We start from the raw sequence: 26,733 nt of genomic DNA on the forward strand, positions 1-26,733 counted from the left end.
CAAGGACTCATAACCGCCGACACACACACACACCACAAGGACAGAGACATTCAGTCACTTGTTAACTTATGGCTTTGCATGTGTGTGTGTGTGTGTGTGTTGAGGCCTCAAGCGACCCACCTCGACAACATCCGGTGAAATTGCAGAGCGCCAAATGTCAGATTTCAGAAATCGTAATATTAAACTTTCATGAAAATACAAGTGTAATTTAAAAGATAAACTTCTTGTTAATCCAGCCGCGTTGTCAGATTTCCAAAAGGCTTTACGGCGAAAGCACACCATGCGATTATCTGAGGACAGCGCCCCGCATGAAAAACATTATCCAGCCAAGCAGATGCCACGAAAGTCAGAAATAGCTATAAAATAAATCTCTTACCTTTGAAGATCTTCATCTTTTTTTGCAATCCCAAATGTCCCAGTTACACGATGAATGGTCGTTTTGTTCGATAAAGTCCTTCTTTATATCCCAAAATGTCAGTTTATCTGGCGCGTTTGATTCAGAAATACACTTGTACCAGCTCGCCCAACATGCCTACAAAGGAATATAAGAAGTAACCTGTAAACTTGGTCCAAACATTTCAAACAACGTTCCTAATCCAACCTCAGGTACCCTAAAATATATATTTATATTATTAGTATTCTAATATGTAAATAATCAATCAAATTTAAGACGGAATAAACTGTTACCGGTGGAAAAACAACGATAATTCTTCATTTAAAAAAAAAAAAACATTGAACAAAATCTAAGGACTGTTGACATCTAGTGGAAGCCATAGGAACTGCAATCTGGGTCCTAAAAAGCATTGGAAAATCAAATTACCTCAATTTCTTTCCGCCCTGGATGCATATTTTAGCTTCTGGGCCTGAGTAACAGGCAGTTTACTTTGGGCTCCTCAGTCATCCAAACTTCTGAATACTGCCCCCTATCCCTAAAAAGTTTTATTAGAGAAAGATATCAGGCACCAGAGATAGAGTGAGACAAGAGAAGGAGCATGTGTAGAATACAGTAGAGTTACAGTGGAGTAGATAGAAGACAGATACATGAAAAAGTATTCACCCCACCGCCCCCTTGGCGTTTTTCCTATTTTGTTGTTTTACAAACTCTAATTTACGTTTATTTTTATATGGACACAAAATAGTCTGAATTGGTGAAGTGAAATGAAAAAAATAACTTAAAGTGGTACGTGCATATGTATTCACCCCCTTTGCTATGAAGCCCCTAAATAAGATCTGGTGCAACCAATCACCTTCAGAAGTCACATCATTAGTTAAATGAAGTCCACCTGTGTGCAATCTAAGTGTCACATGATCTGTCCCATGATCTCAGTATATATACACCTGTTCTGAAAGGTCCCAGAAAGGTCCCTGCAACATCACTAAGCAAGGAGCACCATGAAGACCAAGGAGCTCCCCAAACAGGTCCTGGGTTGGATTATAAAAAAATATCTGAAACTTTGAACATTCCACGGAGCACCATTACATCCAATATTAAAACATTTAAAGAAAATGACACCACAACAAACATGCCAAGAGAGGGCCGCCCATCAGAACTCACAGACCAGGCAAGGAGGGCATTAATCAGAGAGGCAACAAAAAGACCAAAGATAACCCTGAAAGTGCTGCAAAGCTCCACAGCAGAGATTGGAATATCTGTCCATAGGACCACTTTAAGCCGTGCACTCCACAGAGCTGGGCTTTACGAAGAGTGGCCAGAAAAAGCTGTTGCTTAAAGAAAAAAATAAGCGAACACATTTGGTGTTCGCCAAAGGGCTTGTGGGAGACTCCCCAAACATATGGAAGAAGGTACTCTGGTCAGATGAGACTAAAATTGAGCATATTGGACATCAAGGAAAATGTTATGTCTGGTGCAAACCCAATACCTCTCATCACCCCAAGAATACCATACCCACAGTGAAGCAGGGTGGTGGCAGCATCCTGCTGTGGGGATGTTTTTCATCAGCAGGGACTGGGAAACTGGTCAGAATTGAAGGAATGATGGATGAATGTTTGTCTTCCAGAGATTTGAGACTAGGACTGAGGTTCACCTTCCAGCTGGACAGTGACCCTAAGCATACTGCTAAAGCAACACTTGAGTGGTTCAAAGGAAACATTTAAATGTCTTCAAATGGCCTAGTCAAAGCCCAGACCTCAATCCAATTGAGAATATGTGGTATGACTTAAAGATTGCTGTACACAAGTGGAACCCATCCAACTTGAAGGAGTTGGAGCAGTTTTGCCTTGAAGAATGGGCAAAAATCCCAGTGGCTAAATGTGCCAAGCTTATAGAGACATACTCGAAGAGATTTGCAGCTATAATTGCTGCAAAAGGTGGCTCTACAAACTATTGACTTTGGATACAGTGCATTCAGAAAGTATTCAGACCCCCAGCCCTGCTCCAGAGCACTCATGACCTCAGACCGGTGCGAAAGTTCACCTTCCAACTGGACAATGACCCTAAGCACACAGCCTGGCTTCAGGACATTCAGAGCGCTCTGGAGCAGGTTTTCATCAAAGATCTCTCTGAACTTTGCTCCGTTCATCTTTCCCTCGATCCTGAGAAGTCTCCCAGTCACTGCCATGGGACAGGGTTATAGATGGGACATGGTTATAGATGGGACAGGGTTATAGATGGGACATGGTTATAGATGGGACAGGGTTATAGATGGGACAGGGTTATAGATGGGACAGGGTTATAGATGGATCTATGTACATCCTCAGCATCAGTCAGAAAGATGGGACATGGTTATAGATGGGACATGGTTATAGATGGGACATGGTTATAGATGGGACATGGTTATAGATGGGACAGGGTTATAGATGGGACATGGTTATAGATGGGACATGGTTATAGATGGGACAGGGTTATAGATGGGACATGGTTATAGATGGGACAGGGTTATAGATGGGACAGGGTTATAGATGGGACATGGTTATAGATGGGACAGGGTTATAGATGGGACATGGTTATAGATGGGACAGGGTTATAGATGGGACATGGTTATAGATGGGACAGGGTTATAGATGGGACATGGTTATAGATGGGACAGGGTTATAGATGGGACAGGGTTATAGATGGGACATGGTTATAGATGGGACAGGGTTATAGATGGGACAGGGTTATAGATGGGACAGGGTTTTAGATGGGACAGGGTTATAGATGGGACAGGGTTATAGATGGGACAGGGTTATAGATGGGACATGGTTATAGATGGGACAGGGTTATAGATGGGACAGGGTTATAGATGGGACATGGTTATAGATGGGACAGGGTTATAGACGGGACAGGGTTATAGACGGGACATGGTTATAGACGGGACAGGGTTATAGATGGGACAGGGTTATAGATGGGACAGGGTTATAGACGGGACAGGGTTATAGATGGGACAGGGTTATAGATGGGACAGGGTTATAGATGGGACAGGGTTATAGACGGGACAGGGTTATAGACGGGACAGGGTTATAGATGGGACAGGGTTATAGATGGGACAGGGTTATAGATGGGACATGGTTATAGATGGGACAGGGTTATAGATGGGACAGGGTTATAGACGGGACAGGGTTATAGATGGGACATGGTTATAGATGGGACAGGTATATAGACGGGACAGGGTTATAGATGGGACAGGGTTATAGATGGGACAGGGTTATAGATGGGACAGGTATATAGATGGGACAGGGTTATAGATGGGACAGGTATATAGATGGGACAGGGTTATAGATGGGACATGGTTATAGATGGGACAGGTATATAGATGGGACAGGTATATAGATGGGACAGGGTTTTAGATGGGACAGGGTTATAGATGGGACAGGGTTATAGATGGGACATGGTTATAGATGGGACAGGGTTATAGATGGGACAGGGTTATAGATGGGACATGGTTATAGATGGGACAGGGTTATAGATGGGACATGGTTATAGATGGGACATGGTTATAGATGGGACAGGGTTATAGACGGGACAGGGTTTTAGACGGGACAGGGTTATAGATGGGACAGGTATATAGATGGGACATGGTTATAGATGGGACAGGGTTATAGATGGGACAGGGTTATAGATGGGACAGGGTTTTAGATGGGACAGGGTTATAGATGGGACAGGGTTATAGATGGGACAGGGTTATAGATGGGACAGGGTTATAGATGGGACAGGGTTATAGATGGGACAGGGTTATAGATGGGACAGGTATATAGATGGGACAGGGTTATAGATGGGACAGGGTTATAGATGGGACAGGTATATAGATGGGACAGGGTTATAGATGGGACAGGTATATAGATGGGACAGGGTTATAGATGGGACAGGTATATAGATGGGACAGGTATATAGATGGGACAGGTACAGGGTTATAGACGGGACATGGTTTTAGATGGGACAGGGTATAGATGGGACAGGTATATAGATGGGACAGGTATATAGATGGGACAGGTATATAGATGGGACAGGGTTATAGATGGGACAGGGTTATAGATGGGACAGGGTTATAGATGGGACAGGGTTATAGATGGGACAGGTATATAGATGGGACAGGGTTATAGATGGGACAGGGTTATAGATGGGACAGGTATATAGATGGGACAGGGTTATAGATGGGACAGGTATATAGATGGGACAGGGTTATAGATGGGACAGGTATATAGATGGGACAGGTATATAGATGGGACAGGTATATAGATGGGACAGGTATATAGATGGGACAGGTATATAGATGGGACAGGTATATAGATGGGACAGGGTTATAGATGGGACAGGTATATAGATGGGACAGGGTTATAGATGGGACAGGGTTATAGATGGGACAGGGTTATAGATGGGACAGGTATATAGATGGGACATGGTTATAGATGGGACAGGGTTATAGATGGGACATGGTTATAGATGGGACAGGGTTATAGATGGGACAGGGTTATAGATGGGACAGGGTTATAGATGGGACAGGGTTATAGATGGGACAGGGTTATAGATGGGACAGGGTTATAGATGGGACAGGTATATAGATGGGACAGGGTTATAGATGGGACAGGTATATAGATGGGACAGGGTTATAGATGGGACAGGGTTATAGATGGGACAGGGTTATAGATGGGACAGGTATATAGATGGGACAGGTATATAGATGGGACAGGGTTATAGATGGGACAGGTATATAGATGGGACAGGTATATAGATGGGACAGGTATATAGATGGGACAGGTATATAGATGGGACAGGTATATAGATGGGACAGGTATATAGATGGGACAGGGTTATAGATGGGACAGGTATATAGATGGGACAGGTATATAGATGGGACAGGTATATAGATGGGACAGGGTTATAGATTTGCAAATATTTATATATAATTATTTATTTGCAAATTAATTCATTAAAAATCCTACAATGTTATTGTCTGTATTTATTTTTCTCATTTTGTCTGTCATAGTTGAAGTGTACCTATGATGAAAATTACAGGCCTCTCTCATCTTTTAAGTAGGAGAACTTGCACAATTGGTGGCTGACTAAATACTTTTTTGCCCCACTGTATATAGAGGGGACAGGGTTATAGATGGGACAGGGTTATAGATGGGACAGATATATAGATGGGACAGGTATATAGATGGGACAGAGTTATAGATTGGACAGGGTTATAGATAGGACAGGGTTATAGATGGGACAGGGTTATAGATGTCGGTTGGGCGATCTATCTTTGGATGCTCTCTCCGGGAGCTCCAGGCCCCAGGCCCTGTCATCACACCCAAGGATCAAAAGCCTCTGGCTGGGCTGCTCTCGCCGCTCTCTCCCCTCTCTCCCTGTGTGACTGACTGACTAGCTGACTGGCTGACACACAGACACACACGCTGGCAGGGCCTTTCATTCAATATTCTCACTGTAGCTCAGGTGGAGCGATGGGGGTGCGGGGGGGACTGAGGGAGGAGGGGGGGGGACAGGTATTAGAGAGTTACTTTTTCTCCATCAGCATCTTTGTTTTTCAGCGGTTGAATTTGTCAAATTCTGATTGGCTCTCAGAGGAGGCAGAGATAGGAGGTTTCTGATTGGCTCTCAGAGGAGGCAGAGATAGGAGGTTTTCTTCCACCTTTATTTCTGCAATCTCTTTGTGTGTGTGTGTGTGTGTGTGTGTGTGTGTGTGTGTGTGTGTGTGTGTGTGTGTGTGCATCACTCCATTTGTCTTCGTAAACTATTCTGCTGTGTGTGCATGTTGTCTAAGTGATAAACCGTACAGTATACAGGGTCATGTTGTCTATGTAGTACAGTATACAGGGTCATGTTGACTATGTAGTACAGTATACAGGGTCATGTTGTCTATGTAGTACAGTATACAGGGTCATGTTTTCTATGTAGTACAGTATACATCTATGTAGTACAGTATACAGGGTCATGTAGTCTATGTAGTACAGTATACAGGGTCATGTTGTCTATGTAATACAGTATACAGGGTCATGTAGTCTATGTAGTACAGTATACAGGGTCATGTTGTCTATGTAGTACAGTATACAGGGTCATGTTGTCTATGTAGTACAGTATACAGGGTCATGTTGTCTATGTAGTACAGTATACAGGGTCATGTTGTCTATGTAGTACAGTATACAGGGTCATGTTGTCTATGTAGTACAGTATACAGGGTTATGTTGTCTATGTAGTACAGTATACAGGGTTATGTTGTCTATGTGGTACAGTATACAGGGTCATGTTGTCTATGTAGTACAGTATACAGGGTCATGTAGTCTATGTAGTACAGTATACAGGGTCATGTTGTCTATGTAGTACAGTATACAGGGTCATGTTGTCTATGTAGTACAGTATACAGGGTCATGTTGTCTATGTAGTACAGTATACAGGGTTATGTTGTCTATGTAGTACAGTATACAGGGTTATGTTGTCTATGTAGTACAGTATACAGGGTTATGTTGTCTATGTAGTACAGTATACAGGGTCATGTTGTCTATGTAGTACAGTATACAGGGTCATGTTGTCTATGTAGTACAGTATACATCTATGTAGTACAGTATACAGGGTCATGTTGTCTATGTAGTACAGTATACAGGGTCATGTTGTCTATGTAGTACAGTATACATCTATGTAGTACAGTATACAGGGTCATGTTGTCTATGTAGTACAGTATACATCTATGTAGTAGAGTATACAGGGTCATGTTGTCTATGTAGTACAGTATACAGGGTTATGTTGTATTGTAGTACAGTATACAGGGTCATGTAGTCTATGTAGTACAGTATACAGGGTCATGTTGTCTATGTAGTACAGTATACAGGGTCATGTTGTCTATGTAGTACAGTATACAGGGTCATGTAGTCTATGTAGTACAGTATACAGGGTCATGTAGTCTATGTAGTACAGTATACAGGGTCATGTCTATGTAGTACAGTATACAGGGTCATGTTGTCTATGTAGTACAGTATACAGGGTTATGTTGTATTGTAGTACAGTATACAGGGTCATGTAGTCTATGTAGTACAGTATACAGGGTCATGTTGTCTATGTAGTACAGTATACAGGGTCATGTTGTCTATGTAGTACAGTATACAGGGTCATGTAGTCTATGTAGTACAGTATACAGGGTCATGTAGTCTATGTAGTACAGTATACAGGGTCATGTCTATGTAGTACAGTATACAGGGTCATGTTGTCTATGTAGTACAGTATACAGGGTTATGTTGTATTGTAGTACAGTATACAGGGTCATGTAGTCTATGTAGTACAGTATACAGGGTCATGTTGTCTATGTAGTACAGTATACAGGGTCATGTTGTCTATGTAGTACAGTATACAGGGTCATGTAGTCTATGTAGTACAGTATACAGGCTCATGTAGTCTATGTAGTACAGTATACAGGGTCATGTAGTCTATGTAGTACAGTATACAGGGTCATGTTGTCTATGTAGTACAGTATACAGGGTCATGTTGTCTATGTAGTACAGTATACAGGGTCATGTAGTCTATGTAGTACAGTATACAGGCTCATGTAGTCTATGTAGTACAGTATACAGGGTCATGTCTATGTAGTACAGTATACAGGGTCATGTTGTCTATGTAGTTCAGTATACAGGGTCATGTTGTCTATGTAGTTCAGTATACAGGGTCATGTTGTCTATGTAGTACAGTATACAGGGTCATGTTGTCTATGTAGTTCAGTATACAGGGTCATGTTGTCTATGTAGTACAGTATACAGGGTTATGTTGTCTATGTAGTTCAGTATACAGGGTCATGTTGTCTATGTAGTACAGTATACAGGGTCATGTTGTCTATGTAGTTCAGTATACAGGGTCATGTTGTCTATGTAGTACAGTATACAGGGTCATGTTGTCTATGTAGTACAGTATACAGGGTCATGTTGTCTATGTAGTTCAGTATACAGGGTCATGTTGTCTATGTAGTACAGTATACAGGGTCATGGTGTCTATGTAGTACAGTATACAGGGTCATGTAGTCTATGTAGTACAGTATACAGGGTCATGTTGTCTATGTAGTACAGTATACAGGGTCATGTTTTCTATGTAGTACAGTATACATCTATGTAGTACAGTATACAGGGTCATGTAGTCTATGTAGTACAGTATACAGGGTCATGTTGTCTATGTAGTACAGTATACAGGGTCATGTAGTCTATGTAGTACAGTATACAGGGTCATGTTGTCTATGTAGTACAGTATACAGGGTCATGTTGTCTATGTAGTACAGTATACAGGGTCATGTTGTCTATGTAGTTCAGTATACAGGGTCATGTTGTCTATGTAGTACAGTATACAGGGTCATGTTGTCTATGTAGTTCAGTATACAGGGTCATGTTGTCTATGTAGTACAGTATACAGGGTCATGTTGTCTATGTAGTTCAGTATACAGGGTCATGTTGTCTATGTAGTACAGTATACAGGGTCATGTTGTCTATGTAGTACAGTATACAGGGTCATGTTGTCTATGTAGTTCAGTATACAGGGTCATGTTGTCTATGTAGTACAGTATACAGGGTCATGTTGTCTATGTAGTACAGTATACAGGGTCATGTAGTCTATGTAGTACAGTATACAGGGTCATGTTGTCTATGTAGTACAGTATACAGGGTCATGTTTTCTATGTAGTACAGTATACATCTATGTAGTACAGTATACAGGGTCATGTAGTCTATGTAGTACAGTATACAGGGTCATGTTGTCTATGTAGTACAGTATACAGGGTCATGTAGTCTATGTAGTACAGTATACAGGGTTATGTTGTATTGTAGTACAGTATACAGGGTCATGTAGTCTATGTAGTACAGTATACAGGGTCATGTTGTCTATGTAGTACAGTATACAGGGTCATGTTGTCTATGTAGTACAGTATACAGGGTCATGTAGTCTATGTAGTACAGTATACAGGGTCATGTAGTCTATGTAGTACAGTATACAGGGTCATGTCTATGTAGTACAGTATACAGGGTCATGTTGTCTATGTAGTACAGTATACAGGGTTATGTTGTATTGTAGTACAGTATACAGGGTCATGTAGTCTATGTAGTACAGTATACAGGGTCATGTTGTCTATGTAGTACAGTATACAGGGTCATGTTGTCTATGTAGTACAGTATACAGGGTCATGTAGTCTATGTAGTACAGTATACAGGCTCATGTAGTCTATGTAGTACAGTATACAGGGTCATGTAGTCTATGTAGTACAGTATACAGGGTCATGTTGTCTATGTAGTACAGTATACAGGGTCATGTTGTCTATGTAGTACAGTATACAGGGTCATGTAGTCTATGTAGTACAGTATACAGGCTCATGTAGTCTATGTAGTACAGTATACAGGGTCATGTCTATGTAGTACAGTATACAGGGTCATGTTGTCTATGTAGTTCAGTATACAGGGTCATGTTGTCTATGTAGTTCAGTATACAGGGTCATGTTGTCTATGTAGTACAGTATACAGGGTCATGTTGTCTATGTAGTTCAGTATACAGGGTCATGTTGTCTATGTAGTACAGTATACAGGGTTATGTTGTCTATGTAGTTCAGTATACAGGGTCATGTTGTCTATGTAGTACAGTATACAGGGTCATGTTGTCTATGTAGTTCAGTATACAGGGTCATGTTGTCTATGTAGTACAGTATACAGGGTCATGTTGTCTATGTAGTACAGTATACAGGGTCATGTTGTCTATGTAGTTCAGTATACAGGGTCATGTTGTCTATGTAGTACAGTATACAGGGTCATGGTGTCTATGTAGTACAGTATACAGGGTCATGTAGTCTATGTAGTACAGTATACAGGGTCATGTTGTCTATGTAGTACAGTATACAGGGTCATGTTTTCTATGTAGTACAGTATACATCTATGTAGTACAGTATACAGGGTCATGTAGTCTATGTAGTACAGTATACAGGGTCATGTTGTCTATGTAGTACAGTATACAGGGTCATGTAGTCTATGTAGTACAGTATACAGGGTCATGTTGTCTATGTAGTTCAGTATACAGGGTCATGTTGTCTATGTAGTACAGTATACAGGGTCATGTTGTCTATGTAGTTCAGTATACAGGGTCATGTTGTCTATGTAGTACAGTATACAGGGTCATGTTGTCTATGTAGTTCAGTATACAGGGTCATGTTGTCTATGTAGTACAGTATACAGGGTCATGTTGTCTATGTAGTTCAGTATACAGGGTCATGTTGTCTATGTAGTACAGTATACAGGGTCATGTTGTCTATGTAGTACAGTATACAGGGTCATGTTGTCTATGTAGTTCAGTATACAGGGTCATGTTGTCTATGTAGTACAGTATACAGGGTCATGTTGTCTATGTAGTACAGTATACAGGGTCATGTAGTCTATGTAGTACAGTATACAGGGTCATGTTGTCTATGTAGTACAGTATACAGGGTCATGTTTTCTATGTAGTACAGTATACATCTATGTAGTACAGTATACAGGGTCATGTAGTCTATGTAGTACAGTATACAGGGTCATGTTGTCTATGTAGTACAGTATACAGGGTCATGTAGTCTATGTAGTACAGTATACAGGGTCATGTTGTCTATGTAGTACAGTATACAGGGTCATGTTGTCTATGTAGTACAGTATACAGGGTCATGTTGTCTATGTAGTACAGTATACAGGGTCATGTTGTCTATGTAGTACAGTATACAGGGTCATGTTGTCTACAGTGTAGTTGTCTATGTAGTACAGTATACAGGGTTATGTTGTCTATGTAGTACAGTATACAGGGTCATGTTGTCTATGTAGTACAGTATACAGGGTCATGTAGTCTATGTAGTACAGTATACAGGGTCATGTTGTCTATGTAGTACAGTATACAGGGTCATGTTGTCTATGTAGTACAGTATACAGGGTCATGTTGTCTATGTAGTACAGTATACAGGGTCATGTTGTCTATGTAGTACAGTATACAGGGTCATGTTGTCTATGTAGTACAGTATACAGGGTTATGTTGTCTATGTAGTACAGTATACAGGGTTATGTTGTCTATGTAGTACAGTATACAGGGTTATGTTGTCTATGTAGTACAGTATACAGGGTTATGTTGTCTATGTAGTACAGTATACAGGGTCATGTTGTCTATGTAGTACAGTATACAGGGTCATGTTGTCTGTAGTACAGTATACATCTATGTAGTACAGTATACAGGGTCATGTTGTCTATGTAGTACAGTATACATCTATGTAGTAGAGTATACAGGTTCATGTTGTCTATGTAGTACAGTATACAGGGTCATGTTGTCTATGTAGTACAGTATACAGGGTCATGGTGTCTATGTAGTACAGTATACATCTATGTAGTACAGTATACAGGGTCATGTTGTCTATGTAGTACAGTATACAGGGTCATGTTGTCTATGTAGTACAGTATACAGGGTCATGTTGTCTATGTAGTACAGTATACAGGGTCATGTTGTCTACAGTATACATCTAGTAGTACAGTATACAGGGTCATGTTGTCTATGTAGTACAGTATACAGGGTCATGTTGTCTATGTAGTACAGTATACAGGGTCATGTAGTCTATGTAGTACAGTATACAGGGTCATGTTGTCTATGTAGTACAGTATACAGGGTCATGTTGTCTATGTAGTACAGTATACAGGGTCATGTTGTCTATGTAGTACAGTATACAGGGTCATGTTGTCTATGTAGTACAGTATACAGGGTCATGTTGTCTATGTAGTACAGTATACAGGGTTATGTTGTCTATGTAGTACAGTATACAGGGTTATGTTGTCTATGTAGTACAGTATACAGGGTTATGTTGTCTATGTAGTACAGTATACAGGGTTATGTTGTCTATGTAGTACAGTATACAGGGTCATGTTGTCTATGTAGTACAGTATACAGGGTCATGTTGTCTATGTAGTACAGTATACATCTATGTAGTACAGTATACAGGGTCATGTTGTCTATGTAGTACAGTATACATCTATGTAGTAGAGTATACAGGTTCATGTTGTCTATGTAGTACAGTATACAGGGTCATGTTGTCTATGTAGTACAGTATACAGGGTCATGGTGTCTATGTAGTACAGTATACATCTATGTAGTACAGTATACAGGGTCATGTTGTCTATGTAGTACAGTATACAGGGTCATGTTGTCTATGTAGTACAGTATACAGGGTCATGTTGTCTATGTAGTACAGTATACAGGGTCATGTTGTCTATGTAGTACAGTATACATCTATGTAGTACAGTATACAGGGTCATGTTGTCTATGTAGTACAGTATACAGGGTCATGTTGTCTATGTAGTACAGTATACAGGGTCATGTTGTCTATGTAGTACAGTATACAGGGTCATGTTGTCTATGTAGTACAGTATACAGGGTCATGTTGTCTATGTAGTACAGTATACAGGGTCATGTTGTCTATGTAGTACAGTATACAGGGTCATGTTGTGTATGTAGTACAGTATACAGGGTTATGTTGTCTATGTAGTACAGTATACAGGGTCATGTTGTATTGTTTCTACCTCGTCAGTCTCTCCAGAGGTAAGTGTACGTGGGGTATTTCCAGCTCTTACTGTATGAGCCTTTCTCGTGGGTTCACTACTCTTAACAGTTGAAAACTAAACTGTCAAAGCAACGAATTGATCATCCACATTCTGTATCACATTCAGAGCGCTTCCATTCTCTTCCAGAACTCTTTGATCATGTATTCTCTTACAAATAAAGCAACTCTGGTTTTCCTGGAGGTTTGAATAGAACGGAAGTTGGGTTTTTTTTTGTTGAGAAGACTCATACCTGGGACATGAAAGGGTGACAGGAGAGAATAAAATATAGAATGAACATGCAGAAGGGGAGAATGAAAGATATTAGCAGACCAAGGTTTCTGTTTTTATATAACACTACACAAAGCATCAATCGATAAAACGCAACTACCTTGGGTTTCTTAAGTTGGGCTTTCTCGGTTCAATTCCAGATGGTTTAAAACGATGGTCTCCGCATTGTCTGCTTTAAGCTTCAGTTTTCCTTTTGACGTTTCACGTGAGCGAGAGTTTTTATCTGACCCTCCCCGGGAACTTTTTTTTTTTTAATTAATTTTTTCAAAATGTCAGAGAGAAGAAGACAGCCTCTCCTGTGCTGTTGCCTGGCTTTACGTTGCTCCAAGATCTGGGAAATCCCACTCATTCTGAAGAGATATTTATCAAATGTTTTGGGTCCTGTTCCACCTCAAACTTGTTGTTTTTTTCTCCCTGTCCTTTGTGTGTGTGTGTGTGTGTGTGTGTGTGTGTGTGTGTGTGTGTGTGTGTGCATGTGCGTGTGTGTGTGTGTATGTGTGTGTGTTAGCTATGTCCTCAGTACTGGCCAGAGAACGGGGTGCATCGCCAGGGGCCAATCCAGGTGGAGTTTGTATCAGCTGACCTGGAGGAAGACATAATCAGTAGAATATTCAGGATCTACAACGCAGCACGAGTACGCACACACACCATGGGTCTATGGGACAACTAACTACTACTAACCCTAACCCTATGGGACAACTAACTACTGACTACCTTACCTGAAACACCTGACCCAAACTACATTACCTGACACACCTGACCCCAACTACTTTACCTGACACACCTGACCCAAACTACTTTGCCTGACACACCTGACCCAAACTACTTTACCTGACACACCTGACCCTAACTACCTCACCTCACACACCTGACCCAAACTACTTTACCTGACACACCTGACCCAAACTACATTACCTGACACACCTGACCCAAACTACCTCACCTCACACACCTGACCCAAACTACTTTACCTGACACACCTGACCCAAACTACTTTACCTGACACACCTGACCCCAACTACTTTACCTGACACACCTGACCCAAACTACTTTACCTGACACACCTGACCCCAACTACTTTACCTGACACACCTGACCCCAACTACTTTACCTGACACACCTGACCCAAACTACTTTACCTGACACACCTGACCCAAACTACTTTACCTGACACACCTGATCCTAACTACTTTACCTGACACACCTGACCCAAACTACATTACCTGACACACCTGACCCCAACTACTTTACCTGACACACCTGACCCAAACTACTTTACCTGATACACCTGACCCTAACTACCTCACCCGAAACACCTGACCCCAACTACCTTACCTGACCCCAACTACTTTACCTGACACACCTGACCCCAACTACTTTACCTGACACACCTGACCCAAACTACTTTACCTGACACACCTGACCCCAACTACTTTACCTGACACACCTGACCCAAACTACTTTACCTGACACACCTGGCCCAAACTACCTTACCTGACCCCAACTACTTTACCTGACCCTAACTACCTTACCTGACACACCTGGCCCAAACTACCTTACCTGACCCCAACTACCTTACCTGACACACCTGACCCCAACTACTTTACCTGACACACCTGACCCAAACTACTTTACCTGACACACCTAGTCCAAACTACCTTACCTGACCCCAACTACTTTACCTGACCCTAACTACCTTACCTGACACACCTGGCCCAAACTACCTTACCTGACCCCAACTACTTTACCTGACCCTAACTACCTCACCTGACACACCTGACCCAAACTACCTTACCTGACCCCAACTACTTTACCTGACCCTAACTACCTTACCTGACACACCTGGCCCTAACTACCTTACCTGACACACCTGACCCTAACTACCTCACCTGACCCTAACTACCTTACCTGACACACCTGACCCTAACTACCTCACCTGACCCTAACTACCTTACCTGACACCCCTGACCCTAACTACCTTACCTGACACACCTGACCCTAACTACCTCACCTGACCCCAACTACATTACCTGACACACCTGGCCCTAACTACCTTACCTGACCCTAACTACATTACCTGACACACCTGGCCCAAACTACCTTACCTGGCCCTAACTACCTTACCTGACACACCTGACCCAAACTACCTTACCTGACCCCAACTACTTTACCTGACCCACCTGGCCCAAACTACCTTACCTGACCCTAACTATCTTACCTGACACACCTGGCCCTAACTACCTTACCTGACACACCTGACCCAACTACTTTACCTGACCCACCAGGCCCAAACTACCTTACCTGACCCGAACTACCTTACCTGACACACCTGACCCTAACTACCTCACCTGACCCTAACTACCTTACCTGACACACCTGACCCTAACTACCTTACCTGACCCTAACTACCTTACCTGACACACCTGACCCTAACTACCTCACCTGCCCCTAACTACCTTACCTGACACACCTGACCCTAACTACCTCACCTGACCTCAACTACATTACCTGACACACCTGGCCCAAACTACCTTACCTGGCCCTAACTACCTTACCTGACACACCTGGCCCAAACTACCTTACCTGGCCCTAACTACCTTACCTGACACACCTGACCCAAACTACCTTACCTGACCCTAACTATCTTACCTGACACACCTGGCCCTAACTACCTTACCTGACCCACCTGGCCCAAACTACCTTACCTGACCCTAACTACCTTACCTGACACACCTGGCCCTAACTACCTTACCTGACCCGAACTACCTTACCTGACACACCTGACCCAAACTACCTTACCTGACACACCTGGCCCCAACTACTTTACCTGATCCTAACTACCTTACCTGACACACCTGACCCAAACTACCTTACCTGACACACCTGACCCAAACTACCTTACCTGACCCCAACTACTTTACCTGACCTTAACTACCTTACCTGACACACCTGGCCCTAACTACCTTACCTGACACACCTGACCCTAACTACCTTACCTGACACACCTGACCCTAACTACCTTACCTGACACACCTGACCCTAACTACTTTACCTGACCCTAACTACCTTACCTGACACACCTGACCCTAACTACCTGACCTGACATGCCTGATCCTGTGGGTATAGGTTAATAACAGAGAGACCTGTCTGTCTGTTTATTAACCTATTTCCACCTGTCTGTCTGTTATTAACCTGTACCCACCTGTCTGTCTGTTTATTCACCTATTTCCACCTGTCTGTCTGTTTATTAACCTATATCCACCTGTCTGTCTGTCTGTTATTAACCTATATCCACCTGTCTGTCTGTTTGTTAACCTGTATCTACCTGTCTGTCTGTTATTAACCTGTATCTACCTGTCTGTCTGTTATTAACCTGTATCTACCTGTCTGTCTGTTATTAACCTGTATCTACCTGTCTGTCTGTTATTAACCTGTATCTACCTGTCTGTCTGTTATTAACTTGTATCTACCTGTCTGTCTGTTATTAACCTGTATCTACCTGTCTGTCTGTTATTAACCTGTATCTACCTGTCTGTCTGTTATTAACCTGTATCTATCTGTCTGTCTGTCCAGCCTCAGGACGGGTACCGTATGGTGCAACAGTTCCAGTTCCTGGGTTGGCCAATGTACCGAGACACTCCCATGTCCAAACGCTCCTTCCTCAAGCTCATCAGACAGGTGGACAAATGGCAGGAGGAGTATGATGGAGGAGAGGGACGCACTGTGGTGCACTGTCTGTAAGTAACACACACTCACACATACACACACACTCACACATACACACACACTCACACACTCACACACACTCACACACACACACACACACTCACACACACACACACTCACACTCACACTCACACACACACACCACTGCATCTCAGTGCTAGAGGCGTCACTATAGACCCTGGTTCAGCGGTCTAAGGGCACTGCATTTCAGTGCTAGAGGCGTCACTACAGACCCTGGTTCAGCGATCTAAGGGCACTGCATCTCAGTGCTAGAGGCGTCACTACAGACCCTGGTTCAGCGGTCTGAGGCACTGCATCTCAGTGCTAGAGGCGTCACTACAGACCCTGGTTCAGAGGTCTAAGGCACTGCATCTCAGTGCTAGAGGCATCACTACAGACCCTGGTTCAGCGGTCTAAGGCACTGCATCTCAGTGCTAGAGGCGTCACTACAGACCCTGGTTCGAATCCAGGCTGCATCACATCCGGCCGTGATTGGGAGTTCCATGGGGCGGCGCACAATTGGCCCAGCGTCGTCCGGGTTTGGCCGGTGTCGGCCCGTTATTGCATATAAGAATTTGTTCTTTAACTGACTTACCAAGTTAAATAAAGGTTCAAATAAAATGTATATATTAAAAGTCGCTGACAGACACATACACAACCAGGGGCGCAACTATAGAATTCGGGGGATATACACTCCAAACAGCCGACCCGACCGCTCGGAGGCGTCCGCATGGTCCTAAAGCACACCGTTGCCCTGTTTGTATCACATTCCAATTAGTATTAGTTAGAGTAGTTAGAGTAGAATGAATTAGAGTGGTTGGAGTAGTATGAGTTAGAGTAATATGTTTTAGAGTGGTTAGAGTAGTTAGAGTAGAATGAATTAGAGTGGTTGGAGTAGTATGAGTTAGAGTAATATGATTTAGAGTGGTTAGAGTAGAATGAATTAGAGTGGTTAGAGTAGTTAGAGTAGAATGAATTAGAGTGGTCAGAGTAGTTAGAGTAGAATGAATTAGAGTGGTTAGAGTTGTATGAGTAGAATGAATTAGAGTAGTATGAGTTAGAGTGGTTAGAGTAGTATGAGTTAGAGTATTATTGTTACGACAAATGAGTGAAGAGGTGTGGAGTCAGGCGCAGAGAGCAAAAGATGTGGGAAAAACACGCTTTAATGTCCCGGAAACATAACATGAACAAAAGTAGGAAAACAAATGATCAGACATAATAACGGACAGCGCGAAACCCAGAAAATACAAACAAAATACACTCAAACACAGAACAGAGGAACAAGCCCGCACGAAACAGAAGCGGGCTGAACAAACTATATATAACCCCACCCTAACAACCAAACAAGAAACAGGTGATACCAATCAGACAAAGCCAAAGGAACACAGAACAACGGATCGGCGATAGCTAGTAGACCGGCGACGACAACCGCCGAGCGCCACCCGAACAAGAAGGGGAGTCACCTTCGGTAATATTCATGACAATTATGAGTTAGAGTAGTATGAGTTAGAGTGGTTAGAGTAGTTAGAGTAGCATGAGTTAGAGTACTATGAGTTAGAGTAGTATGAGTTAGAGTAGTATGAGTTAGAGTAGTATGAGTTAGAGTGGTTAGAGTAGTTAGAGTAGCATGAGTTAGAGTAGTATGAGTTAGAATAGTTAGAGTAGCATGAGTTAGAGTAGTTAGAGTAGTATGAGTTAGAGTAGTTAGAGTAGTATGAGTTAGAGTGGTTAGAGTAGTTAGAGTAGCATGAGTTAGAGTAGTTAGAGTAGCATGAGTTAGAGTAGTTAGAGTAGTATGAGTTAGAGTAGTTAGAGTAGTATGAGTTAGAGTGGTTAGAGTAGTTAGAGTAGCATGAGTTAGAGTAGTTAGAGTAGCATGAGTTAGAGTGGTTAGAGTAGTATGAGTTAGAGTGGTTAGAGTAGTATGAGTTAGAGTAGTTAGAGTAGTATGAGTTAGAGTAGTTAGAGTAGCATGAGTTAGAGTGGTTAGAGTAGTATGAGTTAGAGTAGTTAGAGTAGCATGAGTTAGAGTGGTTAGAGTAGTTAGAGTAGCATGAGTTAGAGTAGTTAGAGTAGCATGAGTTAGAGTGGTTAGAGTAGTATGATTTAGAGTAGCATGAGTTAGAGTGGTTAGAGTAGCATGAGTTAGAGTAGTTAGAGTAGCATGAGTTAGAGTGGTTAGAGTAGTATGAGTTAGAGTAGTTAGAGTAGCATGAGTTAGAGTGGTTAGAGTAGTATGAGTTAGAGTAGTTAGAGTAGCATGAGTTAGAGTAGCATGAGTTAGAGTAGTTAGAGTAGCATGAGTTAGAGTAGTTAGAGTTAGAGTGGTTATGAGTTAGAGTGGTTAGAGTAGTATGAGTTAGAGTAGCATGAGTTAGAGTAGTTAGAGTAGCATGAGTTAGAGTAGTTAGAGTAGCATGAGTTAGAGTAGTTAGAGTAGAATGAGTTAGAGTAGTTAGAGTAGTATGAGTTAGAGTAGTTAGAGTAGCATGAGTTAGAGTAGTTAGAGTAGCATGAGTTAGAGTAGTTAGAGTAGCATGAGTTAGAGTGGTTAGAGTAGCATGAGTTAGAGTGGTTAGAGTAGCATGAGTTAGAGTAGTTAGAGAGTAGTTAGATGAGTTAGAGTGGTTAGAGTAGTATGAGTTAGAGTAGTTAGAGTAGCATGAGTTAGAGTGGTTAGAGTAGTATGAGTTAGAGTAGTTAGAGTAGTGAGTTAGAGTTTAGAGTAGTTGAGTTAGAGTAGAGTAGCATGAGTTAGTTAGAGTAGTAGTTAGAGTAGCATGAGTTAGAGTGGTTAGAGTAGTATGAGTTAGAGTAGCATGAGTTAGAGTAGTATGAGTTAGAGTAGTTAGAGTAGCATGAGTTAGAGTGGTTAGAGTAGTATGAGTTAGAGTAGTTAGAGTAGCATGAGTTAGAGTGGTTAGAGTAGTATGAGTGAGTTAGAGTAGTGAGTAGAGTGTTAGTATGAGTTAGAGTGGTTAGAGTGAGTTGAGTTAGAGTAGTTAGAGTAGCATGAGTTAGAGTGGTTAGAGTTAGAGTATAGTTAGAGTGAGTTAGAGTAGTTAGAGTAGTTGAGTTAGAGTGGTTAGAGTAGCATGAGTTAGAGTAGTTAGAGTAGTATGAGTTAGAGTAGTTAGAGTAGCATGAGTTAGAGTGGTTAGAGTAGTATGAGTTAGAGTAGCATGAGTTAGAGTGGTTAGAGTAGTTAGAGTAGTATGAGTTAGAGTAGCATGAGTTAGAGTGGTTAGAGTAGCATGAGTTAGAGTAGCATGAGTTAGAGTAGTTAGAGTAGTATGAGTTAGAGTAGTTAGAGTAGCATGAGTTAGAGTGGTTAGAGTAGTATGAGTTAGAGTAGTTAGAGTAGCATGAGTTAGAGTGGTTAGAGTAGTATGAGTTAGAGTAGTTAGAGTAGCATGAGTTAGAGTGGTTAGAGTAGCATGAGTTAGAGTGGTTAGAGTAGTATGAGTTAGAGTAGTTAGAGTAGCATGAGTTAGAGTGGTTAGAGTAGTATGAGTTAGAGTAGTTAGAGTAGCATGAGTTAGAGTGGTTAGAGTAGTATGAGTTAGAGTAGCATGAGTTAGAGTGGTTAGAGTAGTATGAGTTAGAGTAGCATGAGTTAGAGTGGTTAGAGTAGTATGAGTTAGAGTAGTTAGAGTGGTTAGAGTGGTTAGAGTTAGAGTAGCATGAGTTAGAGTGGTTAGAGTAGTATGAGTAGAGTAGCATGAGTTAGAGTGGTTAGAGTAGTATGAGTTAGAGTAGTTAGAGTAGTATGAGTTAGAGTGGTTAGAGTAGTATGATTTAGAGTAGTTAGAATAGCATGAGTTAGAGTGGTTAGAGTAGTATGAGTTAGAGTAGTTAGAGTAGTATGAGTTAGAGTAGCATGAGTTAGAGTGGTTAGAGTAGCATGAGTTAGAGTAGCATGAGTTAGAGTAGTATGCGTTAGAGTAGTTAGAGTAGCATGAGTTAGAGTAGTTAGAGTAGTATGAGTTAGAGTAGTTAGAGTAGAATGAGTTAGAGTGGTTAGAGTAGTATGAGTTAGAGTAGTTAGAGTAGCATGAGTTAGAGTAGTTAGAGTAGCATGAGTTAGAGTGGTTAGAGTAGTATGAGTTAGAGTAGTTAGAGTAGTATGAGTTAGAATAGTTAGAGTAGCATGAGTTAGAGTGGTTAGAGTCGTATGAGTTAGAGTGGTTAGAGTAGTATGGGTTAGAGTAGTATGAGTTAGAATAGTATGAGTTAGAGTAGCTAGAGTATTATTAGTTGGAGTAGTATGAATTAGAGTAGTATGAGTTAGAGCAGTATTAGTTAGAATAGTATGAATTAAAGTAGTATGAATTAAAGTAGTTAGATTAGTATCAGTTAGAGTAGTATGAGTTAGAGTAGTTAGAATAGTATGAGTTAGAGTAGTATAAATTAGTTCAGGGGCAGAACGACAGATTTTTACCTTGTCAGCTCGGGGATTTGAACTTGCAACCTTCTGTTACTAGCCCAACGCTCTAACCACTAGGCTACCCTGCCGCCCCGACTAGAGTTGACTAGCGCTCTGAGCTAAAAGGAATAGATCTGTTCACTAGAGTCGACTAGTTGCTCTGAGATAAAATGAATAGATCTGTTCACTATAGTCGACTAGCGCTCTGAGCTAAAATGAATAGAACTGTTCACTAGAGTCGACTAGCGCTCTGAGCTAAAATGAATAGAACTGTTCCTTATAGTCGACTAGCGCTCTGAGCTAAAATGAATAGAACTGTTCACTAGAGTCGACTAGCGCTCTTAGCTAAAAATGAATAGAACTGTTCCTTATAGTCGACTAGCGCTCTGAGCTAAAATGAATAGAACTGTTCACTAGAGTCGTCTAGTTGCTTTGAGCTCCAATGAATAGAACTGTTCACTAGAGTCGTCTAGTTGCTTTGAGCTCCAATGAATAGAACTGTTCACTAGAGTCGTCTAGTTGCTTTGAGCTCCAATGAATAGAACTGTTCACTAGAGTCGTCTAGTTGCTTTGAGCTCCAATGAATAGAACTGTTCACTAGAGTCGTCTAGTTGCTTTGAGCTCCAATGAATAGAACTGTTCACTAGAGTCGTCTAGTTGCTTTGAGCTCCAATGAATAGAACTGTTCACTAGAGTCGTCTAGTTGCTTTGAGCTCCAATGAATAGAACTGTTCACTAGAGTCGCCTAGTTGCTTTGAGCTCCAATGAATAGAACTGTTCACTAGAGTCGTCTAGTTGCTTTGAGCTCCAATGAATAGAACTGTTCACTAGAGTCGTCTAGTTGCTTTGAGCTCCAATGAATAGAACTGTTCACTTGTTGCTTTGAGCTCCAATGAATAGAACTGTTCACTAGAGTCGTCTAGTTGCTTTGAGCTCCAATGAATAGAACTGTTCACTAGAGTCGTCTAGTTGCTTTGAGCTCCAATGAATAGAACTGTTCACTAGAGTCGTCTAGTTGCTTTGAGCTCCAATGAATAGAACTGTTCACTAGAGTCGTCTAGTTGCTCTGAGCTCCAATGAATAGAACTGTTCACTAGAGTCGTCTAGTTGCTTTGAGCTCCAATGAATAGAACTGTTCACTAGAGTCGTCTAGTTGCTTTGAGCTCCAATGAATAGAACTGTTCACTAGAGTCGTCTAGTTGCTTTGAGCTCCAATGAATAGAACTGTTCACTAGAGTCGTCTAGCTTGCTTTGAGCTCCAATGAATAGAACTGTTCACTAGAGTCGTCTAGTTGCTTTGAGCTCCAATGAATAGAACTGTTCACTAGAGTCGTCTAGTTGCTTTGAGCTCCAATGAATAGAACTGTTCACTAGAGTCGTCTAGTTGCTTTGAGCTCCAATGAATAGAACTGTTCACTAGAGTCGTCTAGTTGCTTTGAGGCTCCAATGAATAGAACTGTTCACTAGAGTCGTCTAGTTGCTTTGAGCTCAATGAATAGAACTGTTCACTAGAGTCGTCTAGTTGCTTTGAGCTCCAATGAATAGAACTGTTCACTAGAGTCGTCTAGTTGCTTTGAGCTCCAATGAATAGAACTGTTCACTAGAGTCGTCTAGTTGCTTTGAGCTCCAATGAATAGAACTGTTCACTAGAGTTGCTTTGAGCTCTGAATAGAACTGTTCACTAGCTTTGCTTTGAGCTCCAATGAATAGAACTGTTCACTAGAGTCGTCTAGTTGCTTTGAGCTCCAATGAATAGAACTGTTCACTAGAGTCGTCTAGTTGCTCTGAGCTAAAATGAATAGAACTGTTCACTAGAGTCGTCTAGTTGCTCTGAGCTAAAATGAATAGAACTGTTCACTAGAGTCGTCTAGTTGCTCTGAGCTAAAATGAATAGAACTGTTCACTAGAGTCGTCTAGTTGCTTTGAGCTCCAATGAATAGAACTGTTCACTAGAGTCGTCTAGTTGCTTTGAGCTCCAATGAATAGAACTGTTCACTAGAGTCGTCTAGTTGCTTTGAGCTCCAATGAATAGAACTGTTCACTAGAGTCGTCTAGTTGCTCTGAGCTAAAATGAATAGAACTGTTCACTAGAGTCGTCTAGTTGCTCTGAGCTAAAATGAATAGAACTGTTCACTAGAGTCGTCTAGTTGCTTTGAGCTCCAATGAATAGAACTGTTCACTAGAGTCGTCTAGTTGCTTTGAGCTCCAATGAATAGAACTGTTCACTAGAGTCGTCTAGTTGCTTTGAGCTCCAATGAATAGAACTGTTCACTAGAGTCGTCTAGTTGCTTTGAGTTCCAATGAATAGAACTGTTCACTAGAGTCGTCTAGTTGCTTTGAGCTCCAATGAATAGAACTGTTCACTAGAGTCGTCTAGTTGCTTTGAGCTCCAATGAATAGAACTGTTCACTAGAGTCGTCTAGTTGCTTTGAGCTCCAATGAATAGAACTGTTCACTAGAGTCGTCTAGTTGCTTTGAGCTCCAATGAATAGAACTGTTCACTAGAGTCGTCTAGTTGCTTTGAGCTCCAATGAATAGAACTGTTCACTAGAGTCGTCTAGTTGCTTTGAGCTCCAATGAATAGAACTGTTCACTAGAGTCGTCTAGTTGCTTTGAGCTCCAATGAATAGAACTGTTCACTAGAGTCGTCTAGTTGCTTTGAGCTCCAATGAATAGAACTGTTCACTAGAGTCGTCTAGTTGCTTTGAGCTCCAATGAATAGAACTGTTCACTAGAGTCGTCTAGTTGCTTTGAGCTCCAATGAATAGACTTCTCTCCCTATTTCCACCATAACCCTTTGCCTTGTGTTTCTCCAAAAGGGGAATTGTGTTAGCTCTATTCATTACATATCTATCTGCTTCACCTTACTGAATACACCCCCCCCCCCTCTCTCTCTCTCTCTCGCTCTACCCCCGACCCATCTCCCTCCATCCCTGCAGTAACGGAGGAGGCCGCAGTGGGACGTTCTGTGCCATCAGCATCGTGTGTGAGATGTTACAACATCAACGTTCTGTAGACGTTTTCAAAACACGCAACAAACAAATGGTCGACACTGAGGAACAATTCAAACCTGCAGATGACCTACTGGTAGGAAACACATCCTGAATCATTAACACTACTGGTAGGAAACACATTCTGTAATCATTAACACTGCAGATGACCTACTGGTAGGAAACACATCCTGTAATCATTAACACTACAGATGACCTACTGGTAGGAAAACACATCCTGTAATCATTAACACTAACACACTGGTAGGAAAACACATCCTGTAATCATTAACACTGTAATCATTAACACTACAGATGACCTACTGGTAGGAAACACATCCTGTAATCATTAACACTACAGATGACCTACTGGTAGGAAACACATTCTGTAATCATTAACACTACAGATGACCTACTGGTAGGAAACACATCCTGTAATCATTAACACTACAGATGACCTACTGACCTACTGGTAGGAAACACATTCTGTAATCATTAACACTACAGATGACCTACTGGTAGGAAACACATCCTGTAATCATTAACACTACAGATGACCTACTGACCTACTGGTAGGAAACACATCCTGTAATCATTAACACTACAGATGACCTACTGGTAGGAAACACATCCTGTAATCATTAACACTACAGATGACCTACTGGTAGGAAACACATCCTGTAATCATTAACACTACAGATGACCTACTGGTAGGAAACACATCCTGTAATCATTAACACTACAGATGACCTACTGGTAGGAAACACATCCTGTAATCCTGATGACCTATGGTAGGAAACACATCCTGTAATCATTAACACTACAGATGACCTACTGGTAGGAAACACATCCTGTAATCATTAACACTACAGATGACCTACTGGTAGGAAACACATCCTGTAATCATTAACACTACAGATGACCTACTGACCTACTGGTAGGAAACACATCCTGTAATCATTAACACTACAGATGACCTACTGGTAGGAAACACTTCACTGGTAGACCATTCTACTGGTAGGAAACACATTCTGTAATCATTAACACTACAGAGACCTACTGACCTACTGGTAGGAAACACATCCTGTAATCATTAACACTACAGATGACCTACTGACCTACTGGTAGGAAACACATCCTGTAATCATTAACACTACAGATGACCTACTGGTAGGAAACACATCCTGTAATCATTAACACTACAGATGACCTACTGACCTACTGGTAGGAAACACATCCTGTAATCATTAACACTACAGATGACCTACTGGTAGGAAACACATCCTGTAATCATTAACACTACAGATGACCTACTGGTAGGAAACACATCCTGTAATCATTAACACTACAGATGACCTACTGGTAGGAAACACATCCTGTAATCATTAACACTACAGTTGACCTACTGGTAGGGTACTAAGTCCTCTCTCCTAGCCTGGTCCCAGAGTGTGTTGTCTTGGCAACTCATAGGGTCAGTGTCAAGTCATGACAAGAAAGCACAATATTCAATGTTCAATGTAGTGTGTCAATGTGTATGTAGCCTAGATCAGATTCATGTTTATGTAGCCTAGATCAGATTCATATTTATGTAGCCCAGATCAGATTCTTGTTTATGTATCTTAGATCAGATTAGTGTTTATGTAGCCTAGATCAGATTCATATTTATGTAGCCCAGATCAGATTCATGTTTATGTATCTTAGATCAGATTAGTCTTCATGTAGCCTAGATCAGATTCATGTTTATGTAGCCCAGATCAGATTCATGTTTATGTAGCCCAGATCAGATTCATGTTTATGTATCTTAGATCAGATTAGTCTTCATGTAGCCTAGATCAGATTAGTGTTTCTGTAGCTTAGATCAGATTAGTGTTTATGTAGCCCAGATCAGATTCATGTTTATGTATCTTAGATCAGATTAGTCTTCATGTAGCCTAGATCAGATTAGTGTTTATGTAGCCTAGATCAGATTAGTGTTTATGTAGCCTAGATCAGATTAGTGTTTATGTAGCCTAGATCAGATTAGTGTTTATGTAGCCTAGATCAGATCAATGGTGAAGAATACCAGCCCCTTGTTTGTTTGTGTTCTACAGGATCAGTACAAGTTCTGCTATGAAGTGGCTCTGGAGTACTAGAACAGCAGACTGGGCCTGGATGCAGATCTAGACCGAAGGGGTTTGGGACTTTACAAAAGACTGCAGCACAGACCGACCTGTGTTATCACGGTCAAACAACTGGAGCGAGGCAACACAGCAAGCACACAGACACGCAGAGCTCTCTCTCTCTCTCTCTCTAGCTCTAGCTCTCTCTCTC

The 26,733-nt window shown here is 41.6% G+C and overlaps 1 protein-coding gene across 1 annotated transcript in view; it reads left to right on the forward strand.

Annotated features, from left to right (window-relative positions):
• The window catches only part of LOC115127078 (receptor-type tyrosine-protein phosphatase mu-like), a 531,907-nt gene that overhangs the window by 505,043 nt on the left and 131 nt on the right, over positions 1-26,733 (forward strand). Inside the window, exons 33-36 of the mRNA XM_065006102.1 lie at positions 13,790-13,915; positions 16,855-17,018; positions 24,373-24,505; positions 26,514-26,733. The exon at positions 26,514-26,733 is cut by the window's right edge and continues 131 nt beyond it. Coding sequence (XP_064862174.1) covers positions 13,790-13,915; positions 16,855-17,018; positions 24,373-24,505; positions 26,514-26,555 — 465 coding nt within the window. The 3' untranslated portion in view covers positions 26,556-26,733. The remainder of the gene's footprint in view (positions 1-13,789; positions 13,916-16,854; positions 17,019-24,372; positions 24,506-26,513) is intronic.

This window comes from Oncorhynchus nerka, linkage group LG20 (genome assembly GCF_034236695.1).
Source record: "Oncorhynchus nerka isolate Pitt River linkage group LG20, Oner_Uvic_2.0, whole genome shotgun sequence".
NCBI classification, from domain to species: Eukaryota; Metazoa; Chordata; class Actinopteri; order Salmoniformes; family Salmonidae; genus Oncorhynchus; species Oncorhynchus nerka.